This window comes from Etheostoma spectabile, chromosome 14 (assembly GCF_008692095.1).
Source record: "Etheostoma spectabile isolate EspeVRDwgs_2016 chromosome 14, UIUC_Espe_1.0, whole genome shotgun sequence".
In the NCBI taxonomy this organism is placed as follows: domain Eukaryota; kingdom Metazoa; phylum Chordata; class Actinopteri; order Perciformes; family Percidae; genus Etheostoma; species Etheostoma spectabile.
In genome coordinates, this window is record NC_045746.1 from 20,903,299 (window position 1) to 20,920,825 (window position 17,527).

The 17,527-nt window shown below is 39.4% G+C and overlaps 1 protein-coding gene across 4 annotated transcripts in view; it reads left to right on the forward strand.

Moving 5' to 3' along the window:
• trappc9 (trafficking protein particle complex subunit 9) overlaps positions 1–17,527 on the forward strand; it is a 265,848-nt gene that overhangs the window by 103,247 nt on the left and 145,074 nt on the right. For all 4 annotated transcript variants that reach the window (XM_032535067.1, XM_032535068.1, XM_032535069.1 and 1 more), the window contains one exon: positions 3,361–3,479. In XM_032535067.1, the coding sequence (XP_032390958.1) occupies positions 3,361–3,479 (119 nt within the window). The remainder of the gene's footprint in view (positions 1–3,360; positions 3,480–17,527) is intronic.

Consider the following 17,527-nt stretch of genomic DNA (forward strand, 5'->3'; position numbering starts at 1 on the left):
GACGCTATTCGGCATGAAACGACACAGATGCATAACATAATTTGTAAGCGCCAATTGAAAAAGCTTAACAAGAACCTGTTTTTCTTTGATCGATCCCCAGCTTCTCCTCGCATGCCAACGTGTCCTTGAGCAAAACAAAAAAATGTAACATATTTAGTCACAATTTTATCACACATGAGGTATGTGTGTATGTGTATGAGATAGGTTAGGGTGGCAAGAACACAGGACGAAGGTGGTTTCCAATGGCCAGCCCCTTACGGCAGCCGTTTCTCCACTGCATGGTATGGCACGGGCCACTTTTTTGGTTATCCATTATCAAGGATTTTGGATAGTACCTGGTAGAGGTCCCATACAAGCTGAGCCAATACTAGAAGATGGAGATAAAACACTGCAGACCACTGATAGTTCAGAGAGAATTGTCACCTGTGCGATATACGACATCTTGCATAAACCTGCCATTTTTACAAAGCCAAGCTATTGTCAAAAGCGAATGTAATTTTTTTTTATTTTCTTTTTATTCACTCAACCCAGATTTTAACAAATGTCAGCCTTCAAAACTTCGGCGTTAACTACAAACGCTACACTGTAATAAATAAATTAATAAATTGCAGATGCTCCTCTGTCTGGTTGCCAATGAAAGGAGTCAGCGACTGTCGCGTTATAGATGAAGCTTCATGTGGCGTCGCTTTGACAATCAACTGAGAATCCCACCTACACCTGAGGGGGTACTATCACAGTGGAAAACAAAAAGAGTAAAGTATTGGCTTATTGTACTAATAAGTCTCCCTGGTTTCTGATCTGGTCGTTTGCTGTATTAATAAGCTGCTTCTACTGTTTGCTGTGACTACACACCCATGTTAACATGTTGTCATGCTAAATTTAGCATACTCCACATTTTCACATCAGTACATCAACATTTTCATTTCATACACACCGCTCTGTTGCTCTCACTTTTATCTTTTAACAGCAATGCTCCTACTGTTGGTTTACCAATATTACATGTGGTCATTATGGTCTGATAATCTGTGAATATGTCTTTCAGTCTATCATGCCTGAGCTGCTGCAAAGGACAGTGATTTCCCCTCTCTTTGGGGAAATTGTAGGGCTTTGGATTACACTGACGTCAGAGAGCGATATGATTCCTTTGACGTCAGAGTGTGGGCTCTGGGCGTCATTTTGGAGTATTGTCTAAGTGGGCTGAGAGCAGCAGCCCCTGTGGCGGTGCCTTATGCAGCTGCTGATAGTGCAGCTGTGACTGTGTCCACACTGCTTCTCTCAAGGTCACAAATATAAAATCATTCATTTATTCTTCACATGCTTAAAGCAGCACTATAAATGCACCCAATGATCTCAGATACTCATTTTAAAATATAAAAAACAAAAACTTAGTGTTACTGTACGAAGTGATATTTCCAATCTAACAAGACAAAGAGAACGCAGTATACTTCTAATCATTTTTTAGATGAGTTTTTGTGGCATTTTAGGCCTTTATTTCCACAGGACAGATGAAGACAGGAGAGAGACATGAGAGAGAGAGAGAGAGAGGGGAATGACTGAGAGGGTAAGCCTCTCTTCTCTAAGCGTAGCTCCTATGGCGCCATTTTAATCCTATGATGCCATCATCCGCTGTTAGCGTTCCATTGACTGCCATTCATTTTGACGTCACTTTGACAGTGAATAACTTTACATCATTTCTAAAGAAACACAACAATGTACAAAAGGCTCCATTACCTTGTATCTCACATTATGGCTCCGTTGCAGACGTTTTTGAAAAAAAGGCTAACGATTGTGTCATAACCAGGAGACTTGCTGTTGCATAGTCGACAAATCACCTCATTGTCAGGAGAAGCTTGCTGACAGTTTTGATTTAGATTAGCTGTTTTACTAGCCTTTTAGTTAGCAATAATTAGCCTGTGCCTACGTTATCTCCTTACATAACCCTACGCTCTCTGTCTCTGCTGATTGGGAATGATTGAGATTTGTCTTGGCACAGCTACCAGAAGACTTACAACTTTCAGACAGGTTGCGCAGTTGGAGGCTGCGCAGTAACGCTCAGTTATCACCGGAAAAGAGCTTCTAATATCCTTCACTGGTCTCCATCTAGAGCAACAGGATCTGTTGGCCCATTTCTTTAACGGTCTATGGGAATGACACACAGCAAAGGGCCGAAGGTCGGAGCCGAACCTGCGGCCACTACGTCAAGGAGCAAACACCTACACATGTGCGCCCGCTCCAACCAACTGAGCCAACTCGGCCACACGACCACAGTATACTTAGATAAAGTACAGTAATATAAGTGTATTTTTAATGAACTTACAATCAACTGCCCCACCCCCCTTAGTTAGTAGTTGCTATGCTTTTTCTCTGCTCGTCACGAATGCAGTTTACAATGTGAATGGTGACGATAATAAGTTATCACACAACATTTTACACAGACATAAACGAAAGCAGGCTTCTCATTTCTAGCCAGCAACATTAAAATATGCCTAGCTAGTCAGGAGTTTGTTGTCTCTAGCTTTTAAAACAAGAAAGGGTCTTGAATGTGCTCTTGATGGCTACTTTCACAGTGGTTAATTACTTTTTTATTCTGTCTATTTTAAAATGGAATGCATTACTTTGCCGAGGAAAGGATTTGAAAACGAGGAGCAACTGAGTTTGACAATCTCAACGCCAGTTTCCCCACATTAGAATGTAAGAAGCTAATTCCCCTTGCATTTGGAAAAAAATACAAAAAAACTCTAGGTTACTACTGTACGTAGTTAGCCAGGCTAACATTAGCACAGCATACATTTGAGCAGATAAACACAGTTTAATCCATTCCTTACACTTATGTTTTTGTAAAGGCTGAACAAACACCACCCTAGAAAAATCAAAAGCCTGCCATGGTGAGTTACGATTGCAAAGCATTGATTGGACAATTGCTGTTTAGGGGTAGGGACTAGCAAATGGTCAATGTTATAGCCATAGAGAATTAAAAAGAAAGAGCCAACACATATTTAAAACATTAGATATACAGTACATTTTTGAACAACAACATGATAGATAAAAAGTATCGCAATAATATACTCCTACCATTGATCAAACTCATCAAGTCCGGGCCTGTTTCCTGGCAATGCTAAGTAATTGTGAGGAACATAGCCCTTCTGGGAAATGTAGGAAATCACTTACTAATAAGAGACAGTTGAGGGAAAGTAAGTACATTAAAAAAGTAATTAAAACAATTCATCACCGAATATTTCCTGTAAAACTGTTGATGTCTAACAATGTAAGAGCGCTTGATGCTCGGTTAGCCGGTGTTTAATGAAAGCCTCGTCTCTATAGTCTTTTTGCTGACTGTGTGATACCATGATGTCTTTTCAGATGGGATCAGTGTGACAGGCCTGCCAATGTCCAGTCCTCTGCGCCAAGTTCTCAAACCCAGGCCCGAGAACAAGTCCGTCAGCAGTGAGTCCGGCAAGGCAGAGTACAGCCATATTAAGGTGAATGAACAATAGTCTGAGTAAAGTGCATAGCCCTGATGTTTTGCTTAGTCACTGATCAAGATGCAAGCCATTGTTACCCCCCCCCCCCCCCTTCTTTTTGTTTCTGGCTTGTAGCATCATTTGGGGGAAATGCATTTTCATCTTGGTGCAGTCTTACTGCTCCTTTTCTAACCCCCTCACTCTCACTCTTTCTCTCTCTTCATACCCAGCACACTTTGTGCATGTCGTTGCAAAAGCTGAGGTAAAAATATAGCATTATTTTTTCACCAAACAACTGCTTCTGCTATGAAAAAAGCACCGAGTTTATTTAGCTGGTGTCTCACCTTGGCTGCAGATGCACTCTGTTCTTTGAATCAGGACTCAGAGCTCCAACATAGGCATAAGAATGAGGGAGAAACGTGTGTGAAACTGCAAAAAGTGCTAAGCGGAAAAATAGTGTGAGACAGGGAAGGAAGAAAAGGCGAGAAGAAGACTGACAGTGCACGCAGTAGATTGAGCTGATCAGCAGGGGAGAGGGTTTTGTTGAGGACTTGTGGATGTTGGAGGGGTGGAAACAGGCGACCTGCTGAGGGTCATCTGAAGCACAACAGCCACACCACCTGCAAATGAGGTGGTGTCATTTAAAAACCAGCGGAACCCCTTGCCCCCCTGTGTGAATCATCAGGAGAGAAAGCAACATTGATGTCTAATGTTCAGATGTGTTTCAAACAAAGTCAACTTTTTCTGACTTTCTTTGGAAAACATTTGACAAGATGATGACTAACGGTAGAGAGAATACAGGAGGATGGTACAGAAAGCGCCAACATATGTTCAACATATCAACGTATGACTAATTGAGAAATGGAGAAATAAAGAAATTGTGGACCAGAAAAACCTATACCGGTAATCAATTTACAATGGTTATACCGAATCCTGAATTTTTTTATGTGGGAGAAAAAGTAGTTTTTTTTACTTGCACACTTTTAAACGTGTCTGGAGGAGGACTTTAAAAACGTGTGGTTGCGTATATAATGGAAGGAGGCCTAGTTGAAAATAAAATTTAAAGTGAGAACGCTGTTGAATGTAAAAATCTGAAAAGCTTTTCGCCTTTTGGCATACACTTTTGAGACTTTCCCTATTGAGCCCTTCACTTCACTCCAGTCCTGTCAAGTGCGAGGTGCCAGGCTTTAGTTTACGGTTCAAGGTAGAACCAGGTTGTGTGCGCACTGTACAGACAGAAATCCCCTGGACTACGGTTAATACTTAAGAAAAGGAGGTCCTTTTTATATATACATTTCAGAACTATGAACCTTTATCCTCAATGGATATCAGAGATTTTTACTACTGTGAAGAACAAATTCCACTAATTGTCCGTTTGTGATGTATTTATGGGCTAAAGTATGCGTTTACCTACCTAGTGAAAGTGACTACAACTCCTCATGCTGTACAGCAACACTTCAGGTAAAAAAGCACAATTCTCTCCCCTTTGGGTGTATTGCATAACCTGTTATTTATCCAATATCTTTGCAGTAAGGGAAGAAAAAAAGAAGATCCAGCCGTTGTTAAAGACAAGCTGGGCATTTAAATGACTGGTTAGGCTTATTAGATGCAGGGTTTGACTGGCAGCTCTGAATTTCATGCCAGAATATTTGGTGTTGTAACCGTAGTTAGAGTGAAGCCAATTACAATAGGACTCTTGTCCCGCGCGCTTAGAAGCAGGTTGTGAGGACATGAGCTACTTTTCCTTTCATTTTCTAGACGTGCTGTCGGACATACAGTTGCACCACGGCGATTCCTTTCACTGTGTGCTCAACAAAAGCCTGTGCACTGATTTGCCTGTATGCTGTAGCAAATGTATTCTGGGTTTCAAGCTGCATGACTCATCGGCATTACGGCGGCATTGTTTTCAGCAGTTTGACTCAAACCCACAGCACCCAGCAACCACTTGACGCATGTTGATGTAGAAGGGGTGGGCATGTACGACGCTGTACGACGTAAGCCCATACAAAGTTATGCAATACAATAACTTTAGTGACGTTTGTCCAAAGAGGAAATAACAACATGGAAAAAGTTTTCAACTTATATGATGAATATTCTTTGGCCCATAGTCATGAAACCATGCAGCGCTTTACTCACACAGAGTTATATTATTGGTGGGGGGGATGCTTACACAATTATTTACAATATTACATAATGCTTGAACTTGAACAAAAACTGTTAAAAGTAGAGCTGCAAAGATTAATCTATTGTCTATTAGTAAATCCATCGCAATATTTTGATCAGTTTGAGTCATTATTTTTATCAAGACAAGAAAAAAATCCTCTGATTTTTAAAATAGAAAAAATAATATATATATATTTTTTTATATATATATATATATATATATATATATATATATAAATGTTTCTTTGCTCCTGCAACACTAAACTAAATATCCTTTTAGTTGTGAACAAGACAATACATTTGCGGACGTCATCTTCGGCTTAAAGTGCTCATATTATGCCTTTTGGCATTTTCCCTTTCCTTTACAGTGTTGTATATCTTTTTTGTGCACGTTATAGGGTTACAAAGTAGAAACCCAAGTCCCCCCCCCCCCCCCCCCCAAAGGGACTCACCACCCAACAGAAAACACTGTTCACGAACTGCTCCAAACAGCTCTGTTGGAGTCCAGCCTACAGTCCCTGACAAAAGTCTTGTCGCTTGTGTACAAATTGACCTGAAGTGCGTGAATATATCAGATTATTTACAAGAAAGACTCATTTTAATCCCAACAGCTTTGTAATATGTTTCAGTGCAAAAAAGAAACTGTCAAAAAGTGTTCTAATATTCACAGCTTGGTAAAGCCCATTGAGTCCATTTTTGCAAAGACATAAGTGTTGTCGCCTGTCATATGAGCTTCACCTGTGACTAATAATGGATCAATTAGGTCTCAGGTGTGTATACAAAACCACCCCAGTACACTAGACCTCACATCAACTGCACTAGACCTCTGCAACATGCCTAAGATCCCCTGAGACTAAAGTTTTGATTATCAAGAGGCTGAAGACCAGATCCCTCTGTGATGTGGCAGACACCTTCAATGTGTCTCAGCGTCAAGTACAGAGGATTAAAAAAACATTTGAAGAACACTGGAGATGTTTTGACAAGCCAGGTCAGGCGACCCCGCAAGACAACTGCTCGAGAGGACGTGTTTGTGGCTCGAAAATCAGGCCAGCCCATTTTCCACTGCAGCAGAGCTCCACCAGACCTGGTCCCTGAATGACGTGTCAACCAGAACGGTTGTTGTATTCTGTCTGAAATGGCCTCCATGGTTGAATCAGGGCCCAGAAGCCAGCACTAAACAAAGACAATTGAAAACCGTGTGGCATTTGCCAAGGCCCAAAGCCTGCTAAAGGATGGACGCTGGAGAAGTGGAAGAAGTGGATTTTTAAGGTGAATCTTCTGTTGAATTACACCACAGTTGCCGAAATATGCAGGAGACTTACTGGAGCCCGCATGGATCCAAGATTCACCCAGAAAACAGTGAAGTTTGGTGGCGGAAAATCATGGTCTGGGGTAACATCCAGTATGGGGTGTGCGAGAGATCTGCAGGGTGGAAGGCAACATCAATAGTCTCAAATACCAAGACATCAGATCCTCTTATATTCCAACCATAAAAGAGGCCAAATTCTCCAGCAGGATGGTGCTCCATCACATACTTCCATCTCCACTTCAAAGTTCCTCAAGGCGAAGAAGTCAAGATGCTCCAGGATTGGCCGCCCAGTCACCAGACATGAACATCATTGAGCATATGTGGGGTAGGATGAAAGAGGAAGCATGAAGACCAAACTAAGAATATGATGAACTCTGGGAGGCGCAAGACTGCTTTCCTAGCTATCCTGATGACTTCTCAATACATTGTATGATCCTTGCAAACCGCATGGATGCAGTCCTTCAAGCTCATGGAAGTCATACAAGATACTAATTTGAATCTCACAGCACCACTATTAATTTGCTGACATATGTAGTATTTGTAGTAAATTTGTTCAATCTGTATAGGCGACAAAACTTTTGTCTTGCCCAATTTGACCTTTCTGTCTTGTTTAAATAATAATCTTTTTTTAGTGAAACTAATTTATTTCAGGCATTGAACATCATTTGGGAGGGTTTTAGCTTTTCATAGGAGCTATTTCTTACACCAATTTATTAATTAAAAGTCAGGTTAATAGTAAGTGTTTCTACAAAATAGATAAGCGACAAGACTTTTGTCAGGGACTGTACTTCTGTGACAAGTGTGCGTCACTTTGTAACAAACGTTATAATGCTCGCCTAGCTGCCAGGATGGAACGCCCTCATACTCTGCTTCTGACTGGGTAGTAGTCCTCACCTAAGTACTGTGCATGTTCGACTCCAAACAAAGATAGTATAGAAGTGAGATGCCTCACTCTGTAGCTAAAACAGAGAGCTCAACAAGAAGAGCTGCAGTAGGGTGCAGTACAACAAAAATGTAAACCTATTCTGATACAACCTCTAAATACAATTATAAATCTGAAAATGAGCATAATATGAGCACTTTAAGTAAACATTATTCAACCCTTTTGACTATTTTCTGATATTTTGTAGACCCAACACCTAATTGATTAAATTTGAAATGAAAGAGCATTTAAATAATATGAACTCAGTACAGGTCAGAATGTGCCACTATGCAATGGAGCCTAATAGACAATAAAGTGAAAGTGCGCAATACCACATGAATGATGGAAGAGAGTTGACACATGCATCGACTGGACAAGAAAGCAGTACTTTAAAGGCAGCGAGTGGGATGAGTTTTTCATGTTATATGGAGAAAATAATCAACAGATTAAGCGCCAGTGACAAATATTGTTAGTTGCAGCCCTAGTAGAGAGCCTCTTTTGACAAGTCGTCCCATATTTTTTTCCCCCCAGTGATCATTTTTTATTTACTTCCCAACATGGGTCTTGTAGAGCCAGCAGTATTTCCTCTCTGACAGCCAAGCCTGTCTTCCTGTGCAGCTTCTCAGCAGGAGAGCTGCTAGTGCTCTGACCAGGACTAGCTTCCTTCCCATTAGCAGCACAGCTTCTTGTATCCTCACCACTGTCTCCAGATTCAGGGTGAGTGCATTTGAAAAAAATAAAATAAAAATAATATATATATAGATAGATAGGATATGTGTATGTATGTATGTATGTATTCGTATGTATATGTATGTTATGAGGTATTATGTCTGCTATATGTATGTGAAGTATATATATGTTAGCTGTATTGTACTTATGTATGTTATTGGTATGTATTGTAGATTATGTATGTATGTAAGTTTTGTGTCTGTATGTATGTTTATGTATTACTTATATGTAGTTATGTATATTGTATGTTATAATGTATGTATGTATGTAGTTATGATTGTATTAATATGTATGTATCTATGATATTGTATATGTTGGATATATGTTGAGTGTATGTGTATATATATGTATTGATGATATATGTATGTATATATGTATTTATATATAGTATGATATATGTATTAGTAGTGTATCTATGTATGTGTATGTATATGTATGTATATGTTATGTATATGTATGTATATGTATGTATAGTATTATGTATGTATAGTATATAGGTATATAATGTTAGTTATATATGTGTATTATGTGTGTATATATATATATATATGTGTGTATATTATAATATATATATATATATATATATATATTATAATATAGTATATATATTTATATATTTATATATGTATATATATATAATATATATGGTGTGTGTGTCGTGTGTGTCTGTGTGTGTGTATAGATTAGATAGATCAACACATTACAAATTTACACATGTACAGGTACAAGGCAACGAAATGCAGTTTGGGTCTAAACAGCAAGTGCAATAGCAGTAAGTGCAGGATATATACAATGGTTCATAAGTGCATAAGTGAATAAATATGGAAATTGAATATATTATAAACAGAATTTTACAGATGGATTTGTCCTATGAATTAAAAAATAGATAACAAGGTATTGTGAGCAAGATTTACAGCTGGATATGTACTGATATAATATATATATATATATATATATATATATATAATATATATATATATATATATATACAATATATATATATATATATATATATATTTACAGGTGGTGCTCAAAAGTTTACATACACATGCTTAAGTTGACTAAAAAGAGGAATAAAAAAATCATGTTTTGGAAAATTATTTTAATACCTAAATTAAAAAATGAGGTAAAATCCAACCTTTAAGGACACCAATTTCTTTGTGAATGAATAACGTATTGTAAATAAATAATTTCTTATTAAAATACAGGGGTCATAAGTATACTCCCTATGTTAATTCCCATAGAGGCAGGCAGATTTTATTATTAAAGGACAGTATTTCCTGGATTCAGGATATTATGCATCCTGATAAAGTTCCCTTGGCCTTTAGAATTAAAATAGCCCACATCATCACATACTCTTCACCATGCTTAGAGATAGGATGGGATACTTTCATAAAACTCTCTCAATGCAAATCAAACAGTATTAGTCTAACTGAAATAAAACCATGCCTATCTCTAAGCATGGTGAAGAGTATGGTGAGATGTGGGGGATTTTAATTCTAAAAGGCCAGGGAACTTTATCAGGGCATAATATCCTGAATCCGGAAATAAATGGCCTTTAATAATAAAAATCTGCCTGCTCTATGGGAATTTAACATAGGGGTATGTATACTTATGACCCTGTATTTTAAATAAAAACATTTATTATTTACAATACGTATTCATTCACAAAGAAAATTGGTGTCCTTAAAGGTGTGGATTTTACCTCATTTTTAATGTAGGTATTAAAATAAATTTCCAAAACATGATTTTTTTATTCCTCTTTTAGTCAACTTAAGCATGTGTATGTAAACTTTTGAGCACCACTGTTATGATATAATATATATATATAGTATCTGATATATAGTATAATATATTATATATGTATATATATATATGTGATATATATATAGATTATATATGATGTATATATATATGATGGATATATATATGTATGTTATATATATATATTATATATATATGTTATATATATATATATATGATATAGATATGTATATATAGTGTGTATATATATATATATATATTATGTAATGTGTGTGTATTATATATATATATATATATATATATATGTGTATATATTAAATATGATGTTATATGTAGTGTATATATATATATGATATTTGTTATGGTAGTCTATATATATATATATGTATATGTGGTGTGTATATAGATAGATTGTATATGGTGTGTGTATATAGGCCGAAATTTCAGACATTTTCTGTCTGTTTCATATAAGCTTTTATTGCACTTACAGTTTTCCTCAACTCAATTGTAGTTTTCTTCACTTCACCTGTCTCTGTTCAGCTCCATGCGTGTGAGTGGAGGGGCTTAGCCCCGCCCTCAGTGAGAGCAGAGAGACACTTTCATATTTCTTCATTATCTTGCCTGTCTGTGTCTTCCCCCTCTGTATTGGTAGAGCCACATTTATGGCAAAAGTCATCTCTAGAACATTTTCTAACAAGCTGATTTTTCTGATTGAATGTGGAACAGGAAGGGCTGATATGTTGCTTGAAGGCATTGCTGTGAACTTTGTAATCCACATTATTGCTACCTTTTTGAGCTGTGTCTCTGCATATTTTAGAGTGCTTTCTGCATATCATTAGTATGCCACTAGTTTTATGTGGATCTTGATTTGTGTGTGTGCAGGATAGGACGAGGGAGAATGCATAGTAGCTGATTTTGGCCGGTAGGATAGATGGGCAGATGCACAGGAAATTGAGAAACTTCTAGCCAAACTGGCTAGCAGTAACGCAGGGTGTTCCCTGAATATCTAAATCTTACATGGGCCAATCAAGTGTGACTTTGGCCATATTTTTTACCACCTGAACCAAATCTGGCCAATATTATTGCTCAGGCTTGATTTTTAACATACTTTATTTTAATACTGGTTTCCCCCCATGTTTTGTGTATGTGATCGTTGAGTATCTCTGCATTTCTTTGGCACTGACGTGTATACTTGAGCTTGTAGACAATGGCTAAGTGCAATCAATCATGACTGATCTGTAATCAGCACCATGTTTTTCTCACTGACCTTTCCTCGCTCAATCTCGGCACCCGTTTTTCAATCCTCCCACCAAATCGGGAACGCCTGTGGGGTTGAAATATGTGCATGCTGTCAGGGTGGGATGGATACACCCCAGGTGATGGAAGTCTGGCCGCTTAGACGTGCTGATTTTGCCGATTATTTACACATTTCCAATGACACATCCCATAGAAGAGTAAGGGCACTTCCACAACATTGTTACACTGTCAATTACTCGTCTCACCTCCACGGCTTTATGTCTCATTCCAGCTGCCTGATCTCACTGGGAGAAAATCACCTCTTCAAGCTCTGTTATGGCTCGATTGTGTGCACAAAATTCTGCCATGATCGTACCCATTGAAATATCTGTGCAAGTGACTGAAACAGCGGCAGATGTATCTGAGGGTGACATTGGTAGGGCTGGGTATTGGTCAAAAAATGTGCGATACCAATACCTTTACTTTATTACCAGTTTTTAAACAATACTTTTTTCGATACCAATTCTATTAAACAAAAATTAATTAACAACAATACACATTACACAAAACTCTTTTTATTTATTTTTTAACTCCTGCTACGTGAGCCCCGTCTCCGTGCGTAACGTAGAGTTTTTCCTGCATGTCTCTACGATGTGTAACGTTAGACAGCCAATTACAGACATTATTAGGCCTCGGTAGAAGCCTGCTGCATGCTTATTGGCTCACTGACACTGATAAGTTTTGCTCCTTTATGGTGTTTTGGGGTATTGAAATTACGATATGCAATATGCGATATATTTCATTACGATTTTCGATATTAAGGAGGCAATTCGGTCGGTGCCCAAAAAGTATTGAATTCGATACCCAGTCCTAGACATGAGTGACGGACTGGGATTAAATGGAAAAGAAGAGGATACAGTAATCCCACCTGTGATTGCCCATGAGCCACTTCAATGCTGGCCGGTGTGCAGACCTGCTCACCCACTTAGCCTTCTGTGAATCTCCTCTGGACAGATGTCATCGAGGTCATTTGAAGTAATATAGAGATTGCTGTTAGAACGCAGATGCATGTGTTCCTGTGAGGCTGGAGAGAGACGAGGCTGTTACTGGGCCTTCTCCTGCCAGCGTCAGCCGTTTTAGAGTGCACATTTTTCTATGTGACGTGCACCTCCTAACTCAGCCAAATATTAAATGAAATAGTCCCATTTTCAGGTGGTCATTGGTAAGATAGTACTGCAGTGGAGAGTGCAGTAATAGCTTTGACAGTGGCTATCAAAGTGGCTTTCAGAGACATTGAGGTCCTTCAGTTGGTCATAGTGGAAAATTGAGGAACAGTTAGACAGATTTTCGGCTTTTTCTGTTGATTGCACATCAAATATCTTTGGGCTTTAGATTGTTGGTTGGACAAAACAAGTACGATTTAAATCATTTCACACAGCCTGACTAGAAAATATCTGATATGGAGAATTTTTAAGAACGCTAAATACCTCCAGATAAAAACCCAGGATCTGATGTCCTGTGGTTTCAGAAATGCACAAAAACTGTTTGACTGTTGCAGACATTTCTTTTTTTGTTTTTGTTTGTTTGTTTGTTAGAACTAATTCAAAGTGCAGTGTATGACACATTTTACCATATACAATTGTTATGGTAAACTTATTATCAGACATTTGCCAATTTATACAAGGAGCAGATGGACATTCATTTCTAGTCATTTGAGCTCTGTTTTGGTCTTCACCACCTCCTGAGGGACACATGTTTTTCTTATTTAAATGATAATAAAAATCCACTTTTTTAGTTAGTTAATTGCTAACTTTGTCTGTGTGCATTATAGTGCCTGGCAGGTAGCATATATTGGTTTTATAGTATCACAGTTGAAAACATTGGGACTTGTGATACTGAACAAAATTCAATCTGGGATTGTCACCACACATCTCTCACCAGAGTTTGATTGACATCTAGAGTCTGGGCCAGGAATGGCTGCACATGACTCTTACCTGTGACGTGACAAGCAAACATAGAGCTGGCTGAGCTGTGATGGCGGCAGCTAGCACTGCACGCGTGGCCGGACCGTCTACCGAAACAAAGAACAGAGAAACTCGGATTACGCACACAGAGACGGTGTGACTTTGTTCTCTGCTTGGGGCGCTATTACTCCACTACAGTATATCTTTACATATCAAATATTGGTACATTAATGTTCTCAACGTCGTGTACAGCCCATTTAACATTAAACATAGTCATTTGATCCATCGTTAATATACAAATATTGATCAGTTTGGATAATCATAACTTATCAAGATGGTGATTTGAGTAGCTACCCTTCAAAAATACCAAGTTTAGAATCGACATTGATATTTTGTCCACATTGGGAAATCAGAGCCAATTTTTTGTTCTTGGTTGTTACCTTTTTGTGTGGGATAACGCAGTTATCAAGTTGCTGTGTCATAATTCGAACAAGGTTTTATTTGTTTTTAGATTGCCTGTAAACACCAGTCACTGTATATATGCAGAGATATTAACCTCAAACATGCCGGCAAGAAGACTGGATCACACCTCAGAAAGGTGGTACCAAACTGTGAGGAGTAAGTCTTGGGTTGTGTTCAGTGAGAAAGAACCTGGCCTGCAAACAAGACAAAACATGACACACACACACACACACACACACACACACACACACACACACACACACACACACACACACACACACACGTGGTGGCAGTAGTTGGGGGTGTTGTTGGGTGGGAGAGAGGGCTAATCAAATCCAGTGGAGACAGAGGCAGAGTCAGCTGCCGGCCTGCCTGCTATTTTTAGAAGCCCAGCCCGGTTGATGGCGGTTCAGCTCTCTTCACGGTTACAGATCCCAGCTTGTGATACAGATATTTATAACTGCCACAGCTGTCTGCCCAAGTGTGAACTTCCAGCTTGGTTTAGGAATAAACCGGCTCCTTCTTTTCTCCCTCTTTTGGCTTGTTCATTGGCAACTTAATGTTCACTTCGATGTCATTTTGAATAAGCTGATCTCTATTGATTAGCTGCTGATGCATTACCTACGGAGGAACAAACTGGCCGGGGTTCATTTCAATAGCACAGATTGCAGAAGATTCCCGTTCCTTGCTGCGGAAAACGTGCCCTGGTTTATTGGCATTTCGTGGGAGCATCTCTAGCAAGACTCTCATGATTTCATTCTGATATCGGAAATAGGTCTGCGCCAGTGAAATCGTTAGAAAAGTTGTTTAGTGTAATGTCGACATTAGTCGACTAAGACCAAAGCGTTGAATAGCCAAATAATGGACTAAAAGGGGGCACCCCCACCACATTTAGATACTCACCTCCAAATATCACACTTGGTTAAAAATAAGTCAATTGGTTTTATTCAGCTTTGACTCCAGATTGATAGAGAATGGGGATAAAAGCTGTTCTTCAGTCAACCTATTATAAGGCTTAAAGTGTACCCAAACACTGACGTCATTTGATGGGTACTCAGTCGCTTGAGGCTGAACTACACTTCACCTGCAACAAAAAAAACATTCCAGAAAAAGAGAAGCCACTGAGCTGAAAACACTTCACCAGGCCTTTTGTGAGACGGGCTGTTGCTCCATGATTCCCATCATTTACGACACCATGCTGAAGGATCCAACAGTGCGGTATGACTTTCTACCACCTGCCAGGCATTTACCCAGACCTTAATAAAGGATGAAAAGCCCTTCCAAAAGTTTCGAAGCCTTCATCACAATACAATGTCTATCACAGAGCTGCTTCTCTTCTCTGCCGTTTTGAAATGTCTTTTTGGGGATTCTGACTAGTAGCTCACTCTGTGAAAGATTTGGCCTTATTTAAGATTACTGTCTCCACTGACGCCATGGGTGGGTGGGAGGACAAATGGACTAAATATCCCATCCATCCTCTCGGGGTGGTGAGCTTGGTGTAAAATGCAACTATCTGTCAATTTGTGGGTCTATTTTTAGATTTTGGCATCAGGTCTTTGGAAATTTTGTAGTTCAGCGTGTCTGTGTTTGCCTGGAGGTGGCTGCAGAGAGGAGTTATGTGATATGGGAGAACATTAAGACTGATCAAAAAAACACACACACACACACACACACACACACACACACACACACACACACAGACAGAAGCAACACACCTTGCACGGCCACAGTTGGTGGCTGTTTGCCAATATTTTCATTCATACAAGCAGTTTAATCTCTTGAGTGCTTAATTTACCTGGGCGTATTTCACAGTCCTCACTGATTGGAGTTTGAAGCTACAGCTGCAGACCACAGCTGTGCCCAACCCCGCACACACTTTCCACTTACATAGTCTGCAACAACGTGAAGCGTATCCCTTGGTGATAGATGACTAGAGGAAACGTGTGTTACGAGAAATAACAAGATGGATGGGGTTTTGTTGTAGGGATGTGCCACTGCAGAGTTGACTATGCTATGGAAACCCGCAGGGATTTGCAGACATATTGTTTTTTTTAATTTTCTGTGTTAATCACATATGAAAAGATACTTGACGCATCTATGTCTGCGCGGGCGCTGCATCTGCTTCCATTCCCTTGTCCTATCGCGCGCCAACAGACATGAAGCAAGGCCTGCTGCTGGCTCTTTCATGACCGAGGTAGGAGTTCCGTAAGCCCAGATGTAATCACGTGCTACGTTCTTTCTCAAGCAGGGTTGTTATTGCATTCATGATAATACAGTGTATAATTCACTTCAATTTCTTTCTGCAAAACTCCCTCAAATGTTGAATGATGTGATTTGCATACAGGGCTTTTGTTTTGCTTTTGATTATTTGCCTTGCGATTAGCATTTCCTGTAGGAGCTGGCTCCTGGTTATCTGCAACTCATCAAATAAAACCCTGATATGATGATTGTTCATATTTGAATGAATTGGGAAAGGGCGAGCTTGATTTCCTGTGAGAGTCAGCAAACCTGCAGGCCCTTCTGACGGTTATAGAGTTGGCAGCGACAGGCGCCACATCCTGGCAGCGACACCATGAGTCCCCTTGTTTAACTTTTAGCTCCTGGATGTACTGACACGCAACAGACAGAGAAGACAAGTACAGCGCCGTGCATCTTGTCTCCGATGACCTGTCGCTGCGATGTGGCACCGCAGGCCTCCGGTCTCTGACTGATGACCAAATGATCTGGTCCAGTAAGACCCCTAGCTCTGGGGACAACCACGTTTTGTATATGTCTTCCTAGTTACTCTTCATGTAAAGTACGCAACTGTGCCTGGGCTCCCAGGCAGCATTTTATGAGCTGCGGCGAGACAGGCCAATCCAAAAAGCAACAGTTGGTTTGCCTTGTGGCTCTTTAGACTTCAGCGAGATCTCTTCAGAGGGCTGTCCTGTTTAGGAATGTAAACTCTGGGTTATAAGTTATTGTTTAGTGTTAAATAATGCAGTGGTATTTTATCATCTCACACAAAATGTCAGTTTGCTGAACTTTTCAAGGAAATATTGTTCTAGTACGTAGAGGTGAAAGATCATTATGTTTGTACAAATTAAAGCAGCCTCTGGCATGTTTCAGCCGTGCAGGGTCAGAGGTTTAATGCTCATGCAAATTCACATGCTTGCCTGTTGAAAGGGTTTTTCATATTTGACAGATATGCTTAAGGCTTAGAGTTTCCTGCATTAGAACAAAATTGACGTGTTTTCTAAGGCAATCTAGAGTGTTTATGACCCCAAATGACCCACATTGGGCTTTGATTGCTGCATAGAGCTACACACCACTGTAAATACAGATATCAGAGCAAGTTGAGTGCTTGTACTATTAAGTGTGATTCATGGTTGTGCGGAGTCTCCACACAGAGCGTTTGCAGTACGTGGTCTAATGTTTATACCTGTGCGCTGGTGTGTGCGTCTAGATTAATCAAAGAGTTAATCAAAAGCCCAAACCCATAATGACATTTTATATATATATATATATATATATATAT